This window comes from Suillus fuscotomentosus, assembly GCF_016647785.1.
Source record: "Suillus fuscotomentosus strain FC203 chromosome Unknown F5891scaffold_1, whole genome shotgun sequence".
In the NCBI taxonomy this organism is placed as follows: domain Eukaryota; kingdom Fungi; phylum Basidiomycota; class Agaricomycetes; order Boletales; family Suillaceae; genus Suillus; species Suillus fuscotomentosus.
The window spans coordinates 1,529,893-1,547,651 of record NW_024539513.1 but is presented as its reverse complement, the minus strand read 5'-3'; the positions used below and the strand labels follow the sequence as shown (position 1 = coordinate 1,547,651).

Sequence of the window (17,759 nt, the reverse complement as noted above, 5' to 3'; positions counted from 1 at the left end):
GAGTTGCAAAATCTGAGGACCTCATTTTCATATCTCAATAACTACCACATTAAGACAAAATAATTACATGGAATTATAGCTACATGTGTCATAGGAAAGCTCTAGTTGACAGCAGAACGAAAGGTATTCAAAAGATGCTGCCAAAGGAATGCCGACGCAAGATGTTAAGAAACAATTAGAGTTGTAAAATTTCCCATGGGGTAGATGTCACACTGTCACAGCATCGATTTTGTAAATTTGAACCCCGACCCGGCAACGCACGAGACGAGTGATTGGCATTACTATCCCTTCCACTGCAATCGGCACCCCACAGAAGTCGGCACTTTCACAAAACTCGTATTTCTAGCTACTTAAACACAAAATTCTTAACATCTGTATCATTCTCTCTCTAATACAACTCATTACGAGGTTGAACGGCCACGATTAAAGCAGAATTGAGTGAGATAGTCGAAAGTGCCGAAGTCACGCAGAAATGTCACCTGCCGATACATGCCATGACGGAGTTTCAAATTGCACCCCCACTTTGGAAGTGCCGACTGGTGCAGCGCTGCGCGTCCGCATTCGCAAGTTTAAGCTAGCAGCGGTAGACGAGGAAAGCTGCGAGCTTCGTCAGACCCGACATATGAGCCACGCATTCAGGTTTCAATTCAGAGAATTGCAAATGGGTTATACTGCAGCAAAAGAACAGAATGTGAGTCGTGTTTCGTCATGTTACAATGCACATGGTCTCCCTATATATCCACCTCGATTTTACAACTACGGCACTAATAACGGTCGCCCTCGTACTTAGGTATATCTACTATTCAATACTATACTTGCTCATTCGAACGAATACTAATTGACCTTGTCCACTTGCTTGACTGCCGAACTGACTTTAAAATTGGCCTACGTGACATATCATGACTCACAGTGACATTTGCGTGACTGCCGACTTCTGTGGGGTGCCGATTGCAGTGGAAGGGATTCCCACTCTATTACGTAGCGAGGTACGAGCGAAGAGTTAGAGTTCTGTCTTTGGGCGAGCGGAAAACGCCGGAGTCTCTTGTTTCCGCTCCTCCTCTAGTAGAATCCTCGACGCAGCCCTCGTCGAGCTATGTCTTTTCCCCACCCTCCACTCCCTTCCATCATCGCAATTCACCGGAACCGCGACGATAGGCCTCGCATTATGAGAACGTTCCTGTGGACCCAATCATCATAATCTTGCTTGGATCCCTGCGAGGCTGGCCGCCCACCCTCGCAGCTCACACCACCCTGGCAGATCTTCGATTGGGGCCGGTTAGCGCTTCGCGCTATCGCCCATTGTCTTAGCGCTTCACTACTTCGTCAAACTGTATTGTAGCTACACACCCAATACATTTTGAACAGTCCCGAAGTTCTCTCAAGACGTTAGAGCATCCACCAAAGATAGTAGCATGAGAGAGTCCGCAATCCGAATTGATTCTCCGCTCCAACCTGTCACGCGTCACGCTTGAAGCTTGAGCATTCTTTGATACCAGTGATTGCATTGTCAATAACAACCACAACTTTGCTTATTCTCACTGGAAAAATGCTCAGAAGGTAAGGGTAGGTATAAAGTGTATGTGAAAAAAACTGAAATTTTTGTGTCAGAAACTGTCTTCTGACTATTCTATGTGAAGCAGGTGACTTTGAGTGATGGATTTGAAGCTGTACATGTTCAAGCTTATACTTATTTTTTTATAAAAAAATACAATGCTATGAATTTGTGTTGTTGCGTGAGCTATGAATCGTTCTGCAACTCTCTACAATTTTGCAACTCTGGCCCAACGATAGTACAATCCAACGGATGAGCATTATGTTACAACTGCGTGGGATAAGATGTCAATGTGATGTGAGACACAAACAAAGCAAAAGCAGATAGACGTCAAAATGAAAAGGTATATGACTAATCAACGCGATTCTGCCTTGGGAGGCCATATCCAAGTTTGCACTGCATCTATAGCTTCAGAAGAATCATCTCGAGGGATCCTATGAGAGGCATCAGCAGAGGTCATGCAGAAGCGTGCAAGATGGCATTACTTGAGTTTAGGCTCCCACCGTCCGTCGTGTCTCTCGAAGTAGCGAGGAACAAATTTCTCGCCGCTCTCCTCTCGTTTGCGGCGCAATTCTCGTTGGGCATCTTCCACTGCGCTCTTGGCTTCTGTGGCACGTTCCATATTCCTCTCCTCGATAGCCTGCGTAAGGTCTTTCCATAGGCTGTAGATCCGAGTACCATCATCAGCACATATCCAATCAGTCAATTAAGGAACGTTCACCGTCGTGATTCGTATGGTTCTTGTTGTTCTATTTCCGGTACATATTTCGGTGCTATGTTTTGTCCATCTTTCGCAGCATCAAATAGTACGCGTTTGCTCCCACTCTGAAATTAAATCAGGAAGCTGCTACTTAGAAGACAGTTCTTTGGCAGACCTTGATACTCTTAAATTCCATGACATGACTCCACCTCCCTGACACCTCGCCTGTGTCTGAGTTTCCTCGACGTACACGTCCGGCTATTGCGTTATATGTCCCAGAGAAGAAGCCCTGAGATAGTGTTAGACAACAATCATCAGAAAGCCGCGCAGTGACCTTTGTTTTGAACTCTAAATCACAGAAGAGTCTATTCTTCTGGTTCTTCACTATACACGTGTCGCCTAGCTCCAGTACCATCTTGCCGAATAGAATCCCCCTTGCATACATATTAGGCATCGTTACTACGTACTCTGCCATGCACAGTCAGTAACGGCATGTCTGCGCATAATAGTTTGGAACTACACACCGCCATCATCTGGAACGCCCATAAGTGTGATTCTGTTCTCACCCTCCATGGTGGTGGAGACGCTATTACCAAGGAATTTAGATTTGGGTCTGAGCTCTCCGACGATGCAGACGCGATTTGCAGGGGAAATGTAGAAGAATGCGGAGATAGGTGGGTGGTGTGACACTGAAGAATGGACTGGTGAGCACCAGCATGCATTCGTCGGCTGCACGAGCGACGTACCTTGCTCAGCGACAAAGAAACCTTGTGTACCATTCGGGTAGTCATATCTACAACGAAAGAACTCTCCAAGAACGGGATTGTATCTGCGCTCGCTAACCAAGGGCTGCTGATGCAAAATGGACGGAGACTTACGGTTTCTTTACGCCCTTGGGCTTGATATGCCAACCAGCGAGGTAATACTGAAGGATGCGAGTAAATCGCTCTTCTGGATCGTCGCAATTCTCAGCACTGGGCAGGGGGTTATGCCTGAGATCGGGAAAGGTAACAGTGTACTCACCCGAATATGAGATCCGGGTGCGACATGAAGTCCGTGATGCGCTCGAGCATACTTCGGGGCTCAAGCACAAACGTAGGAAAGGTCACTTTAGACAGGTCCATCCCAACTCTTGTCTAGGTGTCAGAACCGAAGTCTTGACACGTACTAGCGCACAGCACGCACCTGAGCTGGGATATCAGCGAAAGAATGACGGATCCCTCATTCTCGTCTCTACAAGTAGAATCAGTATCGGAGACGATCATGGGTATATGTAAGAATGAGTGAGTAAAAGAAGAATGACGGACAGGATTGAAGTATCGTCAGGTTCTGTGTCTTCTGGCGCCCTATCATCCACGGAGAGACCGCGTGCCCTCTTGATATGGGATCCAGCCTGGCTGAAAAGGCCCATCATGGTCGATTGGCACGAAAGATTAGACGCTGACTGAGAACGATTTTACTATGGGCCTTGCTGTGTCCCTGATTTGCTGCGTTTGGCTCGGAGATGATGGCCTGGCCGCAAAAACGATGATGATGAAACACGCGTCACAATTCAGAATTTGTTGCCGAAGTGACTAGTGGAGTTGCCGCTCGCTGCTTATCAGATTTGTCAAAGCTCGGAAATCGACATGCACAGTTGCCTTGCATTATGTAAAAAACTAGATGGACATTCCCATGAAAAGCACCCAGTTGCCCTTCCCAGCACTACTAAAACACTATCTTCGTAGGCGCAGCAGTTATATCATCTCGGAAGAAAGCCCCATATGCCGCATGCCCCTTCTTCTTGATTGTCATCGGGAACTGTTTCAGATTGTCTGCCTGCGCATCAAACCCGCCTTCACGAAGTACGCGTGCAAGCTCGCCGGCCAATGCTCGCTCGTGATTTTCTCCGGTGAAAAAGGTAATAGATTTACCAGAGCGTCCACCACGACCTGAGTGGGTTGGGCTCGTTAGACTCTGCAGAATCGATTGAATCGATACGTACCCGTACGTCCGATTCGGTGGATGTAATCTTCAAGTGTCAACGGAAAGGTGTAATTTATCACGGCTCCAACGTTGGGAATATCTAGCCCCCGCGCAGCAACATCCGTGGCCACCAGTAAACCCGTTTCCCCGGTCTTGAATTTTTCGAGAGCGTCCATGCGTGCAGTTTGTGACATGTCTCCATGTAATGCACCGACGTCGTAACCTGCGCGCCTCAGCGATTGTTCAATGCGTGTTGCCTCTTTCTTGTAGAGCGCAAAAATCAGGATGCGCGCCTCATCAGAGCCTTTGCGTGATGTTTTTTTATGTGACAAATCTGCGAGGCGTTTAAGAAGCCGATTGCTGCCGAATAATGAGAAAAGATTAACAGAAAGACTGAGAGAGACAGACTCTTTTTCACGGGGGTCATTAAATACTTCAACAACTTGCTCAACGCGACTGTTCGCTGTGAGATCATCGCTTCCAACGGTGACTCGAACAGGATTGTGCTGGAAAGAACTTGCCAACCGACGAACTGCTTCAGGCCACGTTGCACTGACTGGAATTGGAATCAATAATAAGTGGAAGCACGAAATAGAATGGAGGAAGTGCTTACACATCATGGTCTGGCGCCCCTCCCCTTGAATAGTGTATGAAATAATTTTCGTGATATCATTCTCGAATCCCTTATCCAACATTCGATCAGCCTCATCTAGCACGAGATAATTCACTCTGCACAATTCCCGAGCAATAATTGAGATGTCGATGTCCCGTTGATGAATAACAAGCTCACCTGCTGAGGTCGCAGACACCATCGTTAACTAAGTCGATTATGCGTCCGGGCGTTCCTACAACAATTCTGGTGATCTTCCCATCCGTATTTCCATTTGCCAGTGCTTTGACCTGTGGGTCCTTCGGGACACCACCGAACACTGCGACACTAGCAATACCAAATGGTGCGCCCAGCGCAGAGAGTGCGTCATGAGTCTGGATCGCAAGCTCGCGTGTCGGGGCGACGACAAGTACGGAGATCGTGCTTTCTTTCTTCTTAGGCTTTTTGGGCGAAGCTATGAGCTGTGCGAGGGCAGGTATTCCAAATGCCAGAGTCTTCCCGCTGTATCCAGACATAAGCATTAATGTGCAATGATATGCAAAACTGCAAATTCTACCTCCCCGTCTCCGCAATACCTACTACGTCCTTCCCTTTGAGCGCAGGCGGCCATGTACACGCCTGTATTGGAGTAGGCTCATTGAAGCCAGTAAATGCGCCACGTAGGCCATCCGGTATATTGAGCTGGTCGAACGATATTACAGGTACGACGGCATCACTGTTTGTCTGAGTACTGATGGTGATATTGTGCTTTTCAAGAAAGGCTTCCCCTTCGGCAGGAGAACATAGTTTTGTTGAGGGCTGTGAGGAAGGGGTAGCTAACGATGGTTGTTGGGAAGTCATTGTAGCGTCGGCAGATGGGGTTTCGGCTTCGCGATCGTACTTTTTCTTTTTGTGCTTCTTGGAGGGGCTAGGTTTGTCCGCTGAATCTATTTCTTGCGCGCCATCACGCTTGCGCTTTTTGAGCTTTTTCGAAGTTCTTTCACCATCTAGTGTTAGGTATGTAAGGACGGAGGAACGCCTGAGTGTACATTGATCCTGATTGATCTCACCAGGAATTGAATCTGCATCACCTGAGGCTTCAGTGATTTTGTGTTTCTTTTTCTTATCCTTGGGCTCTGGGTGACATTACTTCATAAATTCGAGAAGATGAAAAAGTATACTAACCAGATGGCACATCAACAGCAATCTCAATCGCAGACTCCTCGACGTTAGAAACAGACTTCTTCTTGTGTTCTTTGTCCTTCTTTTCAGCTGGCTTGTCGTGACCAGTCAGGAGGGGTACAGGTTGTAATGAACTATGCAGACCTCTGGGCTCGTCGCTGGCAGGATCCGCAGACTTTTTAGCCTTTTTCTGCTTCTTGGACCTTTTGAGCTCTTCCTGGGGTATCATATCCTTGGACATAGTCCTGTCTAGATCTATGGAAGTAAATGAAGAGAGCTGGTTATTTTGTGTCCCACGCTTGACTATCGAGAACTTCAACTCAAGGCTAGCAGTGTACTACTGACACCCATCACTTACTCTCCATTTCTTGCGCTTTTACCGCGGTGTTCACGAGAATTAGGTTTGTGCTCACTGCAGGCCTTTCCAGCTGGGAAGTTTCCATAGCTCTCATTCCATCCTGGCAAACCCAGCATGGCATAATTATTACTTGCCAAAGTCACGAAGTTGCGGCGGCTTTCCGACAGATGGCCGTTTCATAATGGGCATTTAGTGCACTGAGAAGGGTAATGTTCATGTCGTATTTCCCCTACACAAGACAGGAAGAAGGCGTTCCTTCGTTCGCATCTCAAGCCACGACGAGCAAATTCCCTGATGATCCTTCGCCGAAGTCAATAACACGTGATAGAACGCGTCGCGTGACATGTGGAATTCGACAGGCGGGCGTATAAGTCTCACTCGAGCTCAATGTTCCATATGTCAACCATATGTATACTCTTGGCCAGATATATTCACTCTGGGCGAGCATATCCGTCATGTATTTCAGTAAGTTTCGCTTGTACTTTATGTGCTACGTATAATTCCGCTAGTCATAGGCTATGTACACAGTACACTGGTTGCCAGTTTGATACATACCACGAATATCAACGCTTTTCAGCCTCAAATACTTGCTCTCTCGCCGCTGACCCGACACTTATCATTTTCACACAAAATTACGATTTGTCACTCTGCTATTGATTTCGAACTCAAGTAGCCCGCAAGACATAGCCGTGGCCTGTGCTAGACCGTGATAACATGGTTGCACTTGAATCACTCCCCTCATTGTACACCGAAAATCCCCTCGCGCTTTGTTACATGATGTCCTAGTGGAAAGAGTTCGTCACCTGCAGAATCTTCGCAAAAATCGGCCAGATAGAGGAAGGAAGACGAGCACAAAGTTCGCTATGCAGCCCACACCGTTTATAACAATATTTCTGACTGCATGGCAGCTCGCCCATCGGGGGGCCACTCGTCAATTGTTTCCTAGACTCTTTGAATCGACGTATGGGAATAGCTGCCAGTGGAACTAGCGAAGCCCTTCCACTAGCTAGAAGATGTAGAGGGGATAGGAAAGAGTTGGAAACTACTCACAATGAGTATTCACGCTTATCATGGGTAGGAATATGCACATTTTCCCGCCGCGACTCAGTCTGGGTATGTTTACTACCAGGCCGACTCATGGATGAAGGCACAACATTTTGCCTCATCATTCACACCGAGCGTGGTCATCGCCTACTTCACGGAGAGTCTGTACCAAAGAAGGATGCTCCCAATTTGGCTGTAAGAAGGTCAATGTCGAGGGTCGGAATCCTTGAATCCTTCCCCTCCAAGAAGATCAAGATCACACGATGCCAACGCCTGAAACCACGTCAATATCCCCGTGCCACCCCACTGCCGAGATACGAATGTCAGAAATTTCTCAATCCAGGTGTTGTGCCGAGTGATAGCAACTTACTGCCATCAATAGATGTGCCTGACTCCATTCTTAAGCGCCATCTGCCTTGCAACTCGAGTCTTGACTCTCTCGGTATGTTCTCAAACGGTCGCCAGGCTCAAAAGAGCATCCGCGTGCTAATCTGCCAGAGACAGGAACAGGAACGTACCGCTCAGTGTCGCTACCTGTCATTGTGAAGAGAATATGCAGACTCAAAGGGACGCAAACATCACAGCTCACCGAATCTGGATCCGCGATGGTAGCTGATGACGAGCCTGAATGAACACCAGTGACCCCGGTGTCACTATGCCTTTGGGGCTGCTACACAGTGCGACCGTCAGAACCTGTCAGTCCAGGCCACGCCTTTGTTGCGATCCCCACGCTTGACATACAAAATTCTATGCCTTCTTTGGCGGGCGAGGATGAAATGTTTGCGGTTACTCAACTGAATGGCGACCTTGGAAGCAACGTTTTTCCCTGATCGCTCTATTGGTGAACAGCATACTTCCATAATTTTTAACACGGGACGCAAGTTCCTACTTGGTATCTCGACTCAGCCTCCTATTCTCCATGCGATTTCTGATCCATGGATGGGCAACATCTCTGCCAATGAACGAGACCCATCTAAACCTCCAATCGCACCTGATATTTCGATCTTTGACGATGTGGAAGTCAAAACCATTTATATTTGCATTCTGACTTGCGAATTATTTTCGGCACGACCCTATTCAATCCCTAATCCCGAGCGACGAACATCGTGGCATATTTTCATCGGACTCTGTGCAACTGCGCACCCGGCGGAGTCGAACTCGATGTGCAGCCGTCACTGCGGACGGGCCTTGGCGGAAACAGGCGATGCCACAATGATAAGGCATTTGTGTTCACCCGAGACGATATCTCCTAGCCGAAAATTCCTTCATCTAAGATGGTCTCTTCCAAGTCAGTCGGATCTCCCGAGAATTTCGATTTTTGTCCATTGAGAGTATTATGTACTCTAGTACCTGCTAGCCTAGGGGCCCTTGTTCCCCATCGTATCTCTGAAGTCGCGAATGCTCTGGTGTGAGGCGTACTCCCACTCCTGAGTATTTTCCAACCACAAAACTATGTTCAAGTCCGCGAGCGAAGGCTATTGCAGTGTCTTTAGCTCCGAGTAACAATCGAACCCACCTGGCACAGGTAAATTGTGATATCACTGCGGGTTGACCTTCACCAAATCGAGGAATGCAATGATGGGGGAGGGGGTTTCCACGACGCTAGTTCCTGCGCAAAGGTTCCTTCGTCTGTACCACTCTGTAGTGAATTACGTTTTCCTGATCTGATGGATTATTTGGAATGCGATCTCTCTATTCTGCCCGACAGCGCTTCCCACCTCATCACAGCCTCGAATGATCAAAACGCCACCCCAACTCCCAAAAAACGGTCACCAGTGGAATAGCTGACCCAATAATAATACTGTTGATGCAGATCACAAAAGGGAGATAGTAGCATTGCAGGTGGATGATACGCCCGCTGCTACACATTCATCTTGCACTTCACACTCGCTCATGTAGGTCAATCGCACCACATGGTGCACAGCGGCGCCTCACAGGAGGTGAGTTCTTGGATTGTGACGGCATATACATATAAACCTACGGCTGACTTCTGACTTCTTGTTTACAGTCTATACTTACCACCAGTTCGCGACGCGCTACTATCTGGGAAGAAGGCTGCAGCTCATGGAGCGTCTCAAAAGTCCTCCTCGTATCAGTGCTAAATGCCTGTTGGAATCTCACAAACCCACTCCTGCGTTTGCTAGGGTTCCTGGTCGTGGCAGGGGCGTTTCTTTGCCCACCGCCCGTTGGAACCTTGTAGATCTGTGACCACTGTACTGCTGTTCTCCACTTCTAGTAATACCGATGCTCACCACGCATGGGAGTGTGGTGCATTACCGACCCTTTTTCACAAATACCTTTCTGGAACTTGCTTAGATTGTGTGATTCTTGGAATTCTTCAGATTGATGCTCTCACCCCAAAGTTGTACAGCAAAGTTGGATTTATAGACCCCACATGCAATTTGTGCCAGAAGTGAAACCGCCTAGTGGCTTAATCTACAAAAAGCAACTCAGGTGTTCAGTCCACCTTGGCCCGTTTCCCGTAGTAATATGTAGCACGACCGACTCCTGCGAACCAGGCAAGTCTTACGAATGCGTTTGTGAGAAAAGCCTGGTGGTGCATTTTCTCTTGACGTACCTTGCGCTCAACAGGAATATCACAAACGTGATATTGCCATGGGTCATGGGATTCCACTTGCCATAGGAGTATTTGAGCTCATCGGGGAGGCCAATAAATGAAGCAGCAATACTGAAACGTGTTATGTGAGGAAAACGCTTGCAGAAACTAAGACTTACTGTGTTACCTACGATGCAGCTCGTTAGACGAGTGGATAAGTATGAGAAACGGAGAGAACCCACGTCTGCCAGCGCAAGCGCAGTAAAACTTGCTCCAAGTATACGCTCCTGAGCCTCCGGATTATTTGGAAGAGCATCTCGGATAGCTCTGAAGACCAGGGACGAGATTAAACCCAGCAGAAGGTAGCCTGAAGATCCGTCAGTTGGGTCAAATGGACAAAGTAGACGTGGAAGACGCACAGTTTCCCAACTGCCAAATAGCCATCGTAGTCCTAGCATCTAGCGGTCCTGAAGCAGCAGTTGCAGTTGGTATCAGCTCATGGTGGAACCAGGAGGCACCCGGAAAGAACCACGCCAAGATGGCAGGTGATACGGTGGACACTGAGCACGACCATGATTCTGTCGTTTGAGTGTGAGCTAGGTAAGTGGAAGGGATACTTACCTGGTTCGATGTACAAGAAAAGAGCCCGGTAAAAACCTGGCAAGGCTGCGAAGTTACGAGCCATATCGTTTACCGCGAAATAATGTCAACGTGATATAAGTTCAATATAGAGCAGAGGGCGTGGGTGCTCCAGTACTGCGCCGGGTTCCACGGCAGCGCCGTTGTGAAGTTCGAGGACATTTTAAGTTCTTCCTACTATGATCGTCCAGACTCCAGCCTGAGAGCCCAAGTTCGTATTGACTGACACTGGCCAGCACTTGCCAGTGAATACTATAACGATAGTTCTAGTGAAATAGTTACGTACTATTCGTGACAGTGTTGAACGAAGGTAACGAGTATAATTAATGTCACATCAGCGCCTACGTACGTACATATAACCTAAGAGCGTAAACTTTTACTCAGGTCGGGTTCCTTGAATCTGATCTTCGTTATTGTATACCTCGGGCATACCGTTTCCTCGTTGTATCGTTCTCAACCTGAATTCCGAGCTGAACATTTAGTACTGTTGAATGGACAGCTCGAATTCATCTGTGTTCGACCTTCCATTGCAGCCAGATAGCGCAAGGACAACATGGAACAGACACGATCCAACACTAGTAGCTGATGACCATGACCATTTCCAGAATGAGCCTCGTGTGTCTGACGCCGCGGCAAGTTCTCGCTCAAAACCGTCTTTCCTGGTGATATCCGGTGGTTCGGGCGGGAACTCCATATGCGCTGCATTCGAAAATGCATGTTATGTTCTTCCTGTCTCTGACGACGGTGGATCGTCCAGTGAGATAATCAGGGTACTCGGTGGACCATCTATCGGTGAATGGCACTTCGCGCTCATCTTGAGAAGTGCTCATGCAGGTATCAAGGTGACATTCGCTCAAGACTTGTCAGATTGATCCCTCCGGCTCCTCTCGGTTCGCCTCTCGATGCCGTGCGCACCCTTTTGTCTCACAGATTACCCTCGAACGTGTCCGAGAATGAAGCACGCGATGAATGGCGGGCCATCATCGAAGGTCAAAGTCCTCTGTGGTCGGGCATCCCGAACGACCGGAAGGAAGTCATCCGAGGTAATGCTGATAATGGATGCCAACTCCGGCATGTTCACGGCTTCAATTAGGTTTCCTGGTATACTTTGAGAACGAAGTCCTCAAGCGAGCACACAAACACTTCTCCTTCCTAAATGGAAGGTTGGTTGCATTTGTTCCTGGCCAGATTGTTGGTACTGACTCAGACTTGCACTCCGCAGCATAGGTAACTACTTCCTGGCAGGTGCGCAGGGCTTCTTCCGGTCCTTGCCGTCCGCAATATTTTTGTTCTCCACAATAACGAATAGCCAGGTGTGTTTGTCATAAAACATATGAATGAATGAGAAGCGAATCCCTGAACACGATTCTAAGGCGAACATTTTGCCAGTCATCGTGACGAATCATATCACTACCATTGCAGTGGAACTGGTTCGTGCCAATACCCAGATCGGGGTTTGTCTAATTTGACATGACTTGTAGGAGGATGGCACGCAGCTGCTGGGTCAATGTGAAATATCGCATCCAGTGGCTCCTGCAAACTCCTCTGACTCAGAGCTGCTGTCATTGGATCCACTATCTCCCATAGATGGATTAGGCGAGATCATACCGCAGAAACGGTTTAACATTATGTACAGTCAACAAGCCAAAGAAGGCGGATATGAGCCTCTCCATTCTCGGATATGCAGTGAGTAACCTTGTTCAGGGTCTGATTCGCGGCACCCATCCTGGATCAGGACTCTACTATATTAATGGGTATGGCCACGAAGTATACCCGAAACCAAACCCTCAATTTATCAAGAACCTATCAACTTCGGAGGTGTTAGTGTACTCATGTGGATCTTTGTGGACGAGGCGAGTGCGCGATCCAGGGACTCCAAACACCTTCCTAACGAAGAATGCTCAGCATCATTCCCTGCCTGGCTCTCCGCGGCGTAGCATCTGCGATCGCGGGATCTCGGCTCCTACGTGTCAAAGCGCTTCTTTGTAGGTCCTGCGGCACTGTCCGGTGACCTAGACTGAGTGCAGTCATCTCCAACAGTGAACGGCAGTAATGATAGAGAAACAGATGGATACACCGCCGTCGACTATATCAGGTGATTCCTTATTTTGCCCTGGATCTTGATCTCAAACAGCGCAGAGCTATCACCTCGGTGTTGAATTCGCAATACCCGCCAAACGGGCTAGGAAACGTTCCATTGTATCCGATCTCAGCGTTCATCACGCATCTTGTATATCTCGAGGGGACAAATGTAGCAGTAGATGTCGAAGCCATGACCGTGAGCCGCTGCCTCATGTTTCTACCCCTGGCCACCATCAGTCTTATCGTTTCCTGTTCCTACAGACACTTGGTATCAAGTGTATTTTGGTCGGAAAAAGATCCGAACGCACGCCCAATTCTGGAATACCTCAATACGATGCTGCCATGGTTCAGCAAGCTGTCGAGGAAATCTTATCAGGACAATAGCTACATTACATAGGATGTCTTCTCACTAAATTATATAGATAGATCGTTACTGCCAGTATACATGAATAACTTTCTCGGTTGTTTCCTGGGACCTGTCTTGTGCCTATGTCAAAATCTAAAAACCGCAACCTCCGACACGTGTGGTCATTGGTTGTCATAAACAAATTGTACGTGGCACGTGAGCGGAAATATGCTATCTATCTATTACCTTGCTATTACCTCACCAATCGACTGCGACCAAGTGCATTGGTTTCGTGCTTTCCCCACACAGATACCCTCTCAAAAATTTTGCATGTCTCCCGCGAGTATCGCAGCTAGCAGTACGCTCAAAGCGGATATTACAGCCTTGCAAAATGGTGATAGGACCCAGGGTGATACTCAGGGGAACCTGGCAAGGGGCCGCAAAAGCCAAATGAAAGGTATGTGGATATGAAACTTCTGTCCTCGTCAGACCTCACCCATTATCTTCTCATTTTGGGTAATCATTACGAATTGATTTCTCAGATGAATCAGTTGTCATGCCTAATCAGCTGCACAGGCAGGATAAAAGTAGGGGCCCATGGGAAGCATGCGGCCGCCACAGCATCACTAGCACATTTGATTCCGAGGACGAGGAATGTTACGAGGACACGATTGATTTCATACGTCGTTCTAAACAAAGATGTCCATCTGTCGATGGACCTCGACCCTATGTAAGCCTGCACGTTGTCACATGGAATCTGGGGTGCTCAGTTAGTCTCAATGCATTGAACGTAGTTAACAGTATTCGGAGATGACCCTCATGGCTCTAATGATCGATCCAGCCCACGGGTCCACTTTCGTTCTCGTGTACGCATAACTGCTGGCATGCGTCGCAGACGGCTTTCTGATGGACTGCCGTCGGGTGCTTCGTCGATATCAGGCTCACCTTGCTCATCTATTTCTGCACCATTGCGCTCTGCGAACGCTGCAAGCTCAAAAGGATGGGGTCCACTAGGTCAGCGAGTAAGCATCCTTGCGTCTCAAAACTATGTTTCAGAGCCATCATCGCCTACTGGTTGGCGGAGAACACGACACAGCAGTAATCCATCAGAACCATATCACAGTCCTGTGAACGAACACACGCCACTCTTACGACCCCCTTGCAGGTACTCGTACGCAAGGGGATATGACGAAGATCGTATGGTGGACGAGGACGTGGAGAGGGAGCGAGGACGTGTGATAGATGACACTTTCGGCAAGTGGCCCGGGAGACTGCTAAACCGCCACGTGAGGAGCCAAGTCACTTGCACAGTATGGATCGCTCACGTTCTTTCAGTGGTGGTGGTGGCAATTTGAATCACTTGTTTGCTGCCTCTGCATAGACTGCTCTGATGACGAATAACATCAAAACACCGCGCGAAATCTCTTGATCTCAAACGCATGTAGGAGATACCACTCAGGCGTGGTGACGTCGTTGGTGACCCTTTGCTTTCGCGCCATCTTGTTCAGACTACATTTGTATATTAGCATCAAGTCATACCCAACATATTCTTGCTGAAAGATATCGGTCTATATACTCTATCGAGATCTTCGTTCTATTATCAATGCGATGGCATCACCATGGTGGGTGGGAGCGTTGTGATAGGAGGAAGCAGCCCAGCGGCGGTCTTGCGTGAGTTTTGAATGAGCAGCTGGTCCATGACGACAATGGCTGCCATGGTCTCAACGATGGGAACAGCACGAGGGACAACACAAGGGTCGTGACGTCCGCGAGCAGCGAGTGTTCCTGGTGTACCATTGTACTGTGCGGTGTGTTGTGCCTGTGAGATGGTTGCAGGTGACTTGAATCCGATCCTGCAGTAGCAAAAAGTTAGTGAAGTACGACCTGAGAGGTGGAAGTCTGTACCTGAAGTAGATGTCTTCGCCATTGGTGATACCTCCTTGGATACCACCACTCCAGTTAGTGGAAGTGCCGAGTTTACCATCTTTTACTATAAACGCGTCATTGTGCTTGCTTCCGGGAACCTCTGTTCCTCTGAAGCCCGAGCCCACCTCGAAAGCTTTCGTGGCAGGAATTGACATCATAGCTTGCGCGAGTTTCGCTTCGAACTTGTCGAAAACTGGCTCTCCGAGACCTGACGGGACATTACGAATGACGCACGTCACTGTCCCACCAATAGAGTCCATAGACTCTTTAGCACGGATGATGCGCTATTGATATTGAGCAATTGGTCACTAATCACGACAGGTATCATGGGGAAGATGATGCTCACCTTCGTCATCCGTTCCGCTGTTGCTAGATGAGGGCAGCGTGTGGGATGCTTGTCGACCTCCTCCCGAGTAATCGTGGCTAGTAACTGTCTAAATTCAGGTGTTAGCGCATCCGCCACGTCATCGTTGTCCTCGTCCCCGTCCACTTCCGCGAGGGACGGAGGGGCTATGTTGGACGGCAGGTGGATCTTGCCGACTGAACTGACAAACGCGACGATTTCAATTCCAAACACCTGTTTCAGGTATTTTTCGGCAATTGCACCCGCTGCAACACGACCTATTGGAAAGAAACTTCATATTAGACTCCGAGGGATGCCACAAATTAGACAATTTTACCGATAGTTTCCCGTGCACTGCTACGTCCGCCACCACTGCTAGCCTTCACACCAAACTTTTCAAGGTAGGTGTAATCTGCGTGACTTGGGCGAGGGTACAAATCCGTCTCAGAATAATCCTTTGGACGTTGATCCTCATTCTTTACGAGGAGGCCTATAGGAGTTCCAAGGGTTACACCTTGCTCGATGCCAGATTGCACGTGCACGAGGTCCTTCTCATCTCGCTATCGCAGACTTCGGGGTGAGAACATGATACACAAATAGAAAAGAACCTTACCGGTGTGGTGAGATTGCTCTGACCTGGTCTTCTGCGACTCAGCTGCACCTGAATGTCTTGTGGAGATAGCTCGAGTCCCTGCAGCATATCGTGAACTTTGATTTATATTACGAGCGGAAATGACTCATACAGGAGGACATCCATCGATGATCGCACCTACAGAGGCGCAATGGCTCTCACCGTAGGTAGTTACGCGGAAAAGGGATCCAAAGGTAGACATAGTTGGTTGAAGACAAGAGGCAAAATGAGAAGCTCAAGGATCGTATGAGATTTCTATTTTCTATTTATCTACGACAGCATATGGCACTAGTGAACCGAACTTGTCGCGATTAACAACGCTTTAGGCTAGTAAGTGTTTCTAAACCGTGCAACAGCCTATCCGGCTGGACTAGTCCTGCAGAGCCTTGGTCTAGAGGTTGTTAATGAAACAGCTCCAGGACTAACCGAAAAGATAAAATGATAAGCGCCGTGGGAACATCAATGAGACTATGAAACTGTTAGCCCAAGTCTGCAGTCACATCGTTTCAAACCAATTTCAAAATATGTCTGCGGTAGCGACATTATCAGCCAACGCCGGTTCAACGTCAGGCTCACGATCACGCCCTCAGGCTCGCAAGAAACCAAATGATGATGCAGCCTACTTTGGAGTTGCAGGGACTAAGAGACAGGCGGCCGACAGGGCAGAGGGAGAGCCACGCGTCAAAAGAAAGAGAGTAGAACACGGCACAACAGTCAGCAGAAGGGCAGATAAGTCTGCGGATAATGACTTAAAGAGCGCAGTGAGAGCATTCTGCGACACCTGCTACCATGACATTGACGTATTCTATGTTAGATTGACTTCAGAAACATGCCAACTGCAGGGCTTTATCGTTACCTCTCTCATTTCAATCTCATTCCACCCGTATACCCATCACCCTTGACCGCAGCAGATCCACCATCTCCCGATTCTCTCCTTGACCCTGTACGACAGAATCTGCGAGGCCTTAGTCCATTCACGATCTCTACTTCTGGCAACAGGCCAAGGAGAGATACAAAAGATCCAAGCCGCCGACGAAGTTCTCGCTTGCTTGAGGAGAATGAGAGCCGCACGCCCATCTTGGCGGACATCGCTGAGATCCAAGCAGTCTTTGCTGCCATTGCAGAGAGACATTTCCAGGACCATGCGGTCAGTGAAATAGACACGCTCGCATCATTCATGGTAAAAACGTCTACTAAGTATGAGTAGAACGTGTCTACTGTGTAATGATTATTTTTACTGTGTTTGATGTTAATATACCCCTCAGCACAAATGCCTCGTACCAGGGAACGGTGTTTTTTTTTTTTGCGAAACTGCCCACCAGATTCAGGTACCGATGACTCTTAGGTGGCTGTCAATTTTTATGTATGTATGATACGTGTCTTGTCTCGTCGACATCGGACAGTCTTCTGCAAATGTCCCCCCTCCTCCCATCCGGACAACCCACCACGTTCATCTTACAGACAAAGCCCATTCTTCGTGGGTGTTGAAGTCCCTAGGCATTTCAAATTCTGGTCTCCTTTGAGGTTTGCGGTATTCGTGGACTCCCTCATCATGATCGAAGGTCCTTCGATCTTATCAGTCACTAGCCGCTCTTGACATGTTGCTGACAAAGCAGTTGCTAAACAACAACACCTGTTGCGATGTCGACATCCCCGATTTGGCAGTGAGTCCGCTACATACTAGTGTATGTTTCACGACGATCCTTTTCAAAGGTTTTCTTCAGAACACTTTCTTCAAAACTTGCTGGAATTTGACATTGCCGAATGGCTGTCGCGATGCTGTCGTGGTCTTTGTATTTGTCGCTCGATACCGCTCGCTGCAGTTCCCGTGGTGACCTTCGAAGT

At 48.2% G+C, this 17,759-nt stretch overlaps 8 protein-coding genes across 8 annotated transcripts; 4 read left to right on the top strand and 4 right to left on the bottom strand.

Annotated features, from left to right (window-relative positions):
• Positions 1 to 1,530: 1,530 nt before the first annotated feature.
• F5891DRAFT_994211 (uncharacterized protein) lies at positions 1,531 to 3,864 on the bottom strand. Its single transcript, XM_041378282.1, has 12 exons — positions 3,560 to 3,864; positions 3,438 to 3,485; positions 3,276 to 3,383; positions 3,131 to 3,226; positions 2,999 to 3,081; positions 2,777 to 2,941; positions 2,587 to 2,720; positions 2,428 to 2,541; positions 2,274 to 2,377; positions 2,038 to 2,214; positions 1,609 to 1,986; positions 1,531 to 1,557 (listed from the first exon to the last, which is right to left on the bottom strand). The coding sequence occupies exons 1-11, from the start codon at positions 3,664 to 3,666 to the stop codon at positions 1,908 to 1,910; spliced, it is 1,215 nt and encodes a 404-aa protein (XP_041234197.1). The 5' UTR covers positions 3,667 to 3,864; the 3' UTR covers positions 1,531 to 1,557; positions 1,609 to 1,907.
• F5891DRAFT_994206 (DEAD-domain-containing protein) lies at positions 3,865 to 6,268 on the bottom strand. The gene is made up of 9 exons (XM_041378281.1): positions 6,133 to 6,268; positions 5,992 to 6,078; positions 5,877 to 5,942; positions 5,384 to 5,813; positions 5,008 to 5,328; positions 4,831 to 4,946; positions 4,626 to 4,773; positions 4,237 to 4,577; positions 3,865 to 4,183 (listed from the first exon to the last, which is right to left on the bottom strand). Exons 1-9 carry the CDS (start codon positions 6,227 to 6,229, stop codon positions 3,960 to 3,962), a joined length of 1,830 nt encoding a protein of 609 aa, XP_041234196.1. The 5' UTR covers positions 6,230 to 6,268; the 3' UTR covers positions 3,865 to 3,959.
• A 28-nt stretch (positions 6,269 to 6,296) lies between these two features.
• On the top strand, positions 6,297 to 7,379 carry F5891DRAFT_994205 (uncharacterized protein). The gene is made up of 2 exons (XM_041378280.1): positions 6,297 to 7,202; positions 7,255 to 7,379. The coding sequence occupies exon 1, from the start codon at positions 6,734 to 6,736 to the stop codon at positions 7,001 to 7,003; it is 270 nt and encodes an 89-aa protein (XP_041234195.1). The 5' UTR covers positions 6,297 to 6,733; the 3' UTR covers positions 7,004 to 7,202; positions 7,255 to 7,379.
• A 2,469-nt stretch (positions 7,380 to 9,848) lies between these two features.
• On the bottom strand, positions 9,849 to 10,632 carry F5891DRAFT_973984 (uncharacterized protein; the record flags this gene model as incomplete). The annotated part of the gene is made up of 6 exons (XM_041376400.1): positions 9,849 to 9,915; positions 9,969 to 10,079; positions 10,127 to 10,134; positions 10,190 to 10,314; positions 10,367 to 10,507; positions 10,569 to 10,632. 6 exons carry the CDS (start codon positions 10,630 to 10,632, stop codon positions 9,849 to 9,851), a joined length of 516 nt encoding a protein of 171 aa, XP_041234194.1.
• Positions 10,633 to 11,077: 445 nt separating this feature from the next.
• On the top strand, positions 11,078 to 13,126 carry F5891DRAFT_1160606 (UPF0052-domain-containing protein; the record flags this gene model as incomplete). Its single annotated transcript, XM_041365232.1, has 11 exons — positions 11,078 to 11,378; positions 11,429 to 11,629; positions 11,680 to 11,749; positions 11,809 to 11,899; positions 11,960 to 12,016; positions 12,068 to 12,272; positions 12,322 to 12,439; positions 12,492 to 12,571; positions 12,627 to 12,681; positions 12,726 to 12,864; positions 12,930 to 13,126. The coding sequence occupies 11 exons, from the start codon at positions 11,078 to 11,080 to the stop codon at positions 13,050 to 13,052; spliced, it is 1,440 nt and encodes a 479-aa protein (XP_041234193.1). The 3' UTR covers positions 13,053 to 13,126.
• Positions 13,127 to 13,144: 18 nt separating this feature from the next.
• Positions 13,145 to 14,514, top strand: F5891DRAFT_994188 (uncharacterized protein). The gene is made up of 3 exons (XM_041378279.1): positions 13,145 to 13,744; positions 13,809 to 14,300; positions 14,350 to 14,514. Exons 1-3 carry the CDS (start codon positions 13,571 to 13,573, stop codon positions 14,413 to 14,415), a joined length of 732 nt encoding a protein of 243 aa, XP_041234192.1. The 5' UTR covers positions 13,145 to 13,570; the 3' UTR covers positions 14,416 to 14,514.
• A 2-nt stretch (positions 14,515 to 14,516) lies between these two features.
• F5891DRAFT_1168722 (chorismate synthase) lies at positions 14,517 to 16,343 on the bottom strand. The gene is made up of 6 exons (XM_041365464.1): positions 16,027 to 16,343; positions 15,897 to 15,974; positions 15,621 to 15,843; positions 15,287 to 15,561; positions 14,920 to 15,224; positions 14,517 to 14,867 (listed from the first exon to the last, which is right to left on the bottom strand). Exons 1-6 carry the CDS (start codon positions 16,114 to 16,116, stop codon positions 14,615 to 14,617), a joined length of 1,224 nt encoding a protein of 407 aa, XP_041234191.1. The 5' UTR covers positions 16,117 to 16,343; the 3' UTR covers positions 14,517 to 14,614.
• Positions 16,344 to 16,438: 95 nt separating this feature from the next.
• On the top strand, positions 16,439 to 17,121 carry F5891DRAFT_937436 (uncharacterized protein; the record flags this gene model as incomplete). The annotated part of the gene is made up of 2 exons (XM_041374098.1): positions 16,439 to 16,675; positions 16,729 to 17,121. 2 exons carry the CDS (start codon positions 16,439 to 16,441, stop codon positions 17,119 to 17,121), a joined length of 630 nt encoding a protein of 209 aa, XP_041234190.1.
• Between the last annotated feature and the right edge of the window lie 638 nt (positions 17,122 to 17,759).

Excerpts from the sequence above, each read along its gene's own strand:
- F5891DRAFT_1168722 (XM_041365464.1), bottom strand. The coding sequence starts at position 16,116 with ATGTCTACCTTTGGATCCCTTTTCCGCGTAACTACCTACGGTGAGAGC. Across the intron at positions 15,562-15,620 it reads CAGTGCACGGGAAACTATCG|GTCGTGTTGCAGCGGGTGCA; the intron begins GTAAAATTGTCT and ends TCTTTCCAATAG. Across the intron at positions 15,225-15,286 it reads CAGCGGAACGGATGACGAAG|CGCATCATCCGTGCTAAAGA; the intron begins GTGAGCATCATC and ends CAATATCAATAG.
- F5891DRAFT_994188 (XM_041378279.1), top strand. The coding sequence starts at position 13,571 with ATGCCTAATCAGCTGCACAGGCAGGATAAAAGTAGGGGCCCATGGGAA. Across the intron at positions 13,745-13,808 it reads TCGATGGACCTCGACCCTAT|TTAACAGTATTCGGAGATGA; the intron begins GTAAGCCTGCAC and ends CATTGAACGTAG. Across the intron at positions 14,301-14,349 it reads GGAGACTGCTAAACCGCCAC|TGGTGGTGGTGGCAATTTGA; the intron begins GTGAGGAGCCAA and ends ACGTTCTTTCAG.
- F5891DRAFT_994205 (XM_041378280.1), top strand. The coding sequence starts at position 6,734 with ATGTTCCATATGTCAACCATATGTATACTCTTGGCCAGATATATTCAC.
- F5891DRAFT_994211 (XM_041378282.1), bottom strand. The coding sequence starts at position 3,666 with ATGATGGGCCTTTTCAGCCAGGCTGGATCCCATATCAAGAGGGCACGC. Across the intron at positions 3,227-3,275 it reads CACCCGGATCTCATATTCGG|TGCTGAGAATTGCGACGATC; the intron begins GTGAGTACACTG and ends CCCCCTGCCCAG. Across the intron at positions 2,942-2,998 it reads TTTCTTTGTCGCTGAGCAAG|TGTCACACCACCCACCTATC; the intron begins GTACGTCGCTCG and ends TCCATTCTTCAG.
- F5891DRAFT_994206 (XM_041378281.1), bottom strand. The coding sequence starts at position 6,229 with ATGTCCAAGGATATGATACCCCAGGAAGAGCTCAAAAGGTCCAAGAAG. Across the intron at positions 5,943-5,991 it reads TGCTGTTGATGTGCCATCTG|AGCCCAAGGATAAGAAAAAG; the intron begins GTTAGTATACTT and ends AATGTCACCCAG. Across the intron at positions 5,814-5,876 it reads TGATGCAGATTCAATTCCTG|ATGGTGAAAGAACTTCGAAA; the intron begins GTGAGATCAATC and ends ACCTAACACTAG.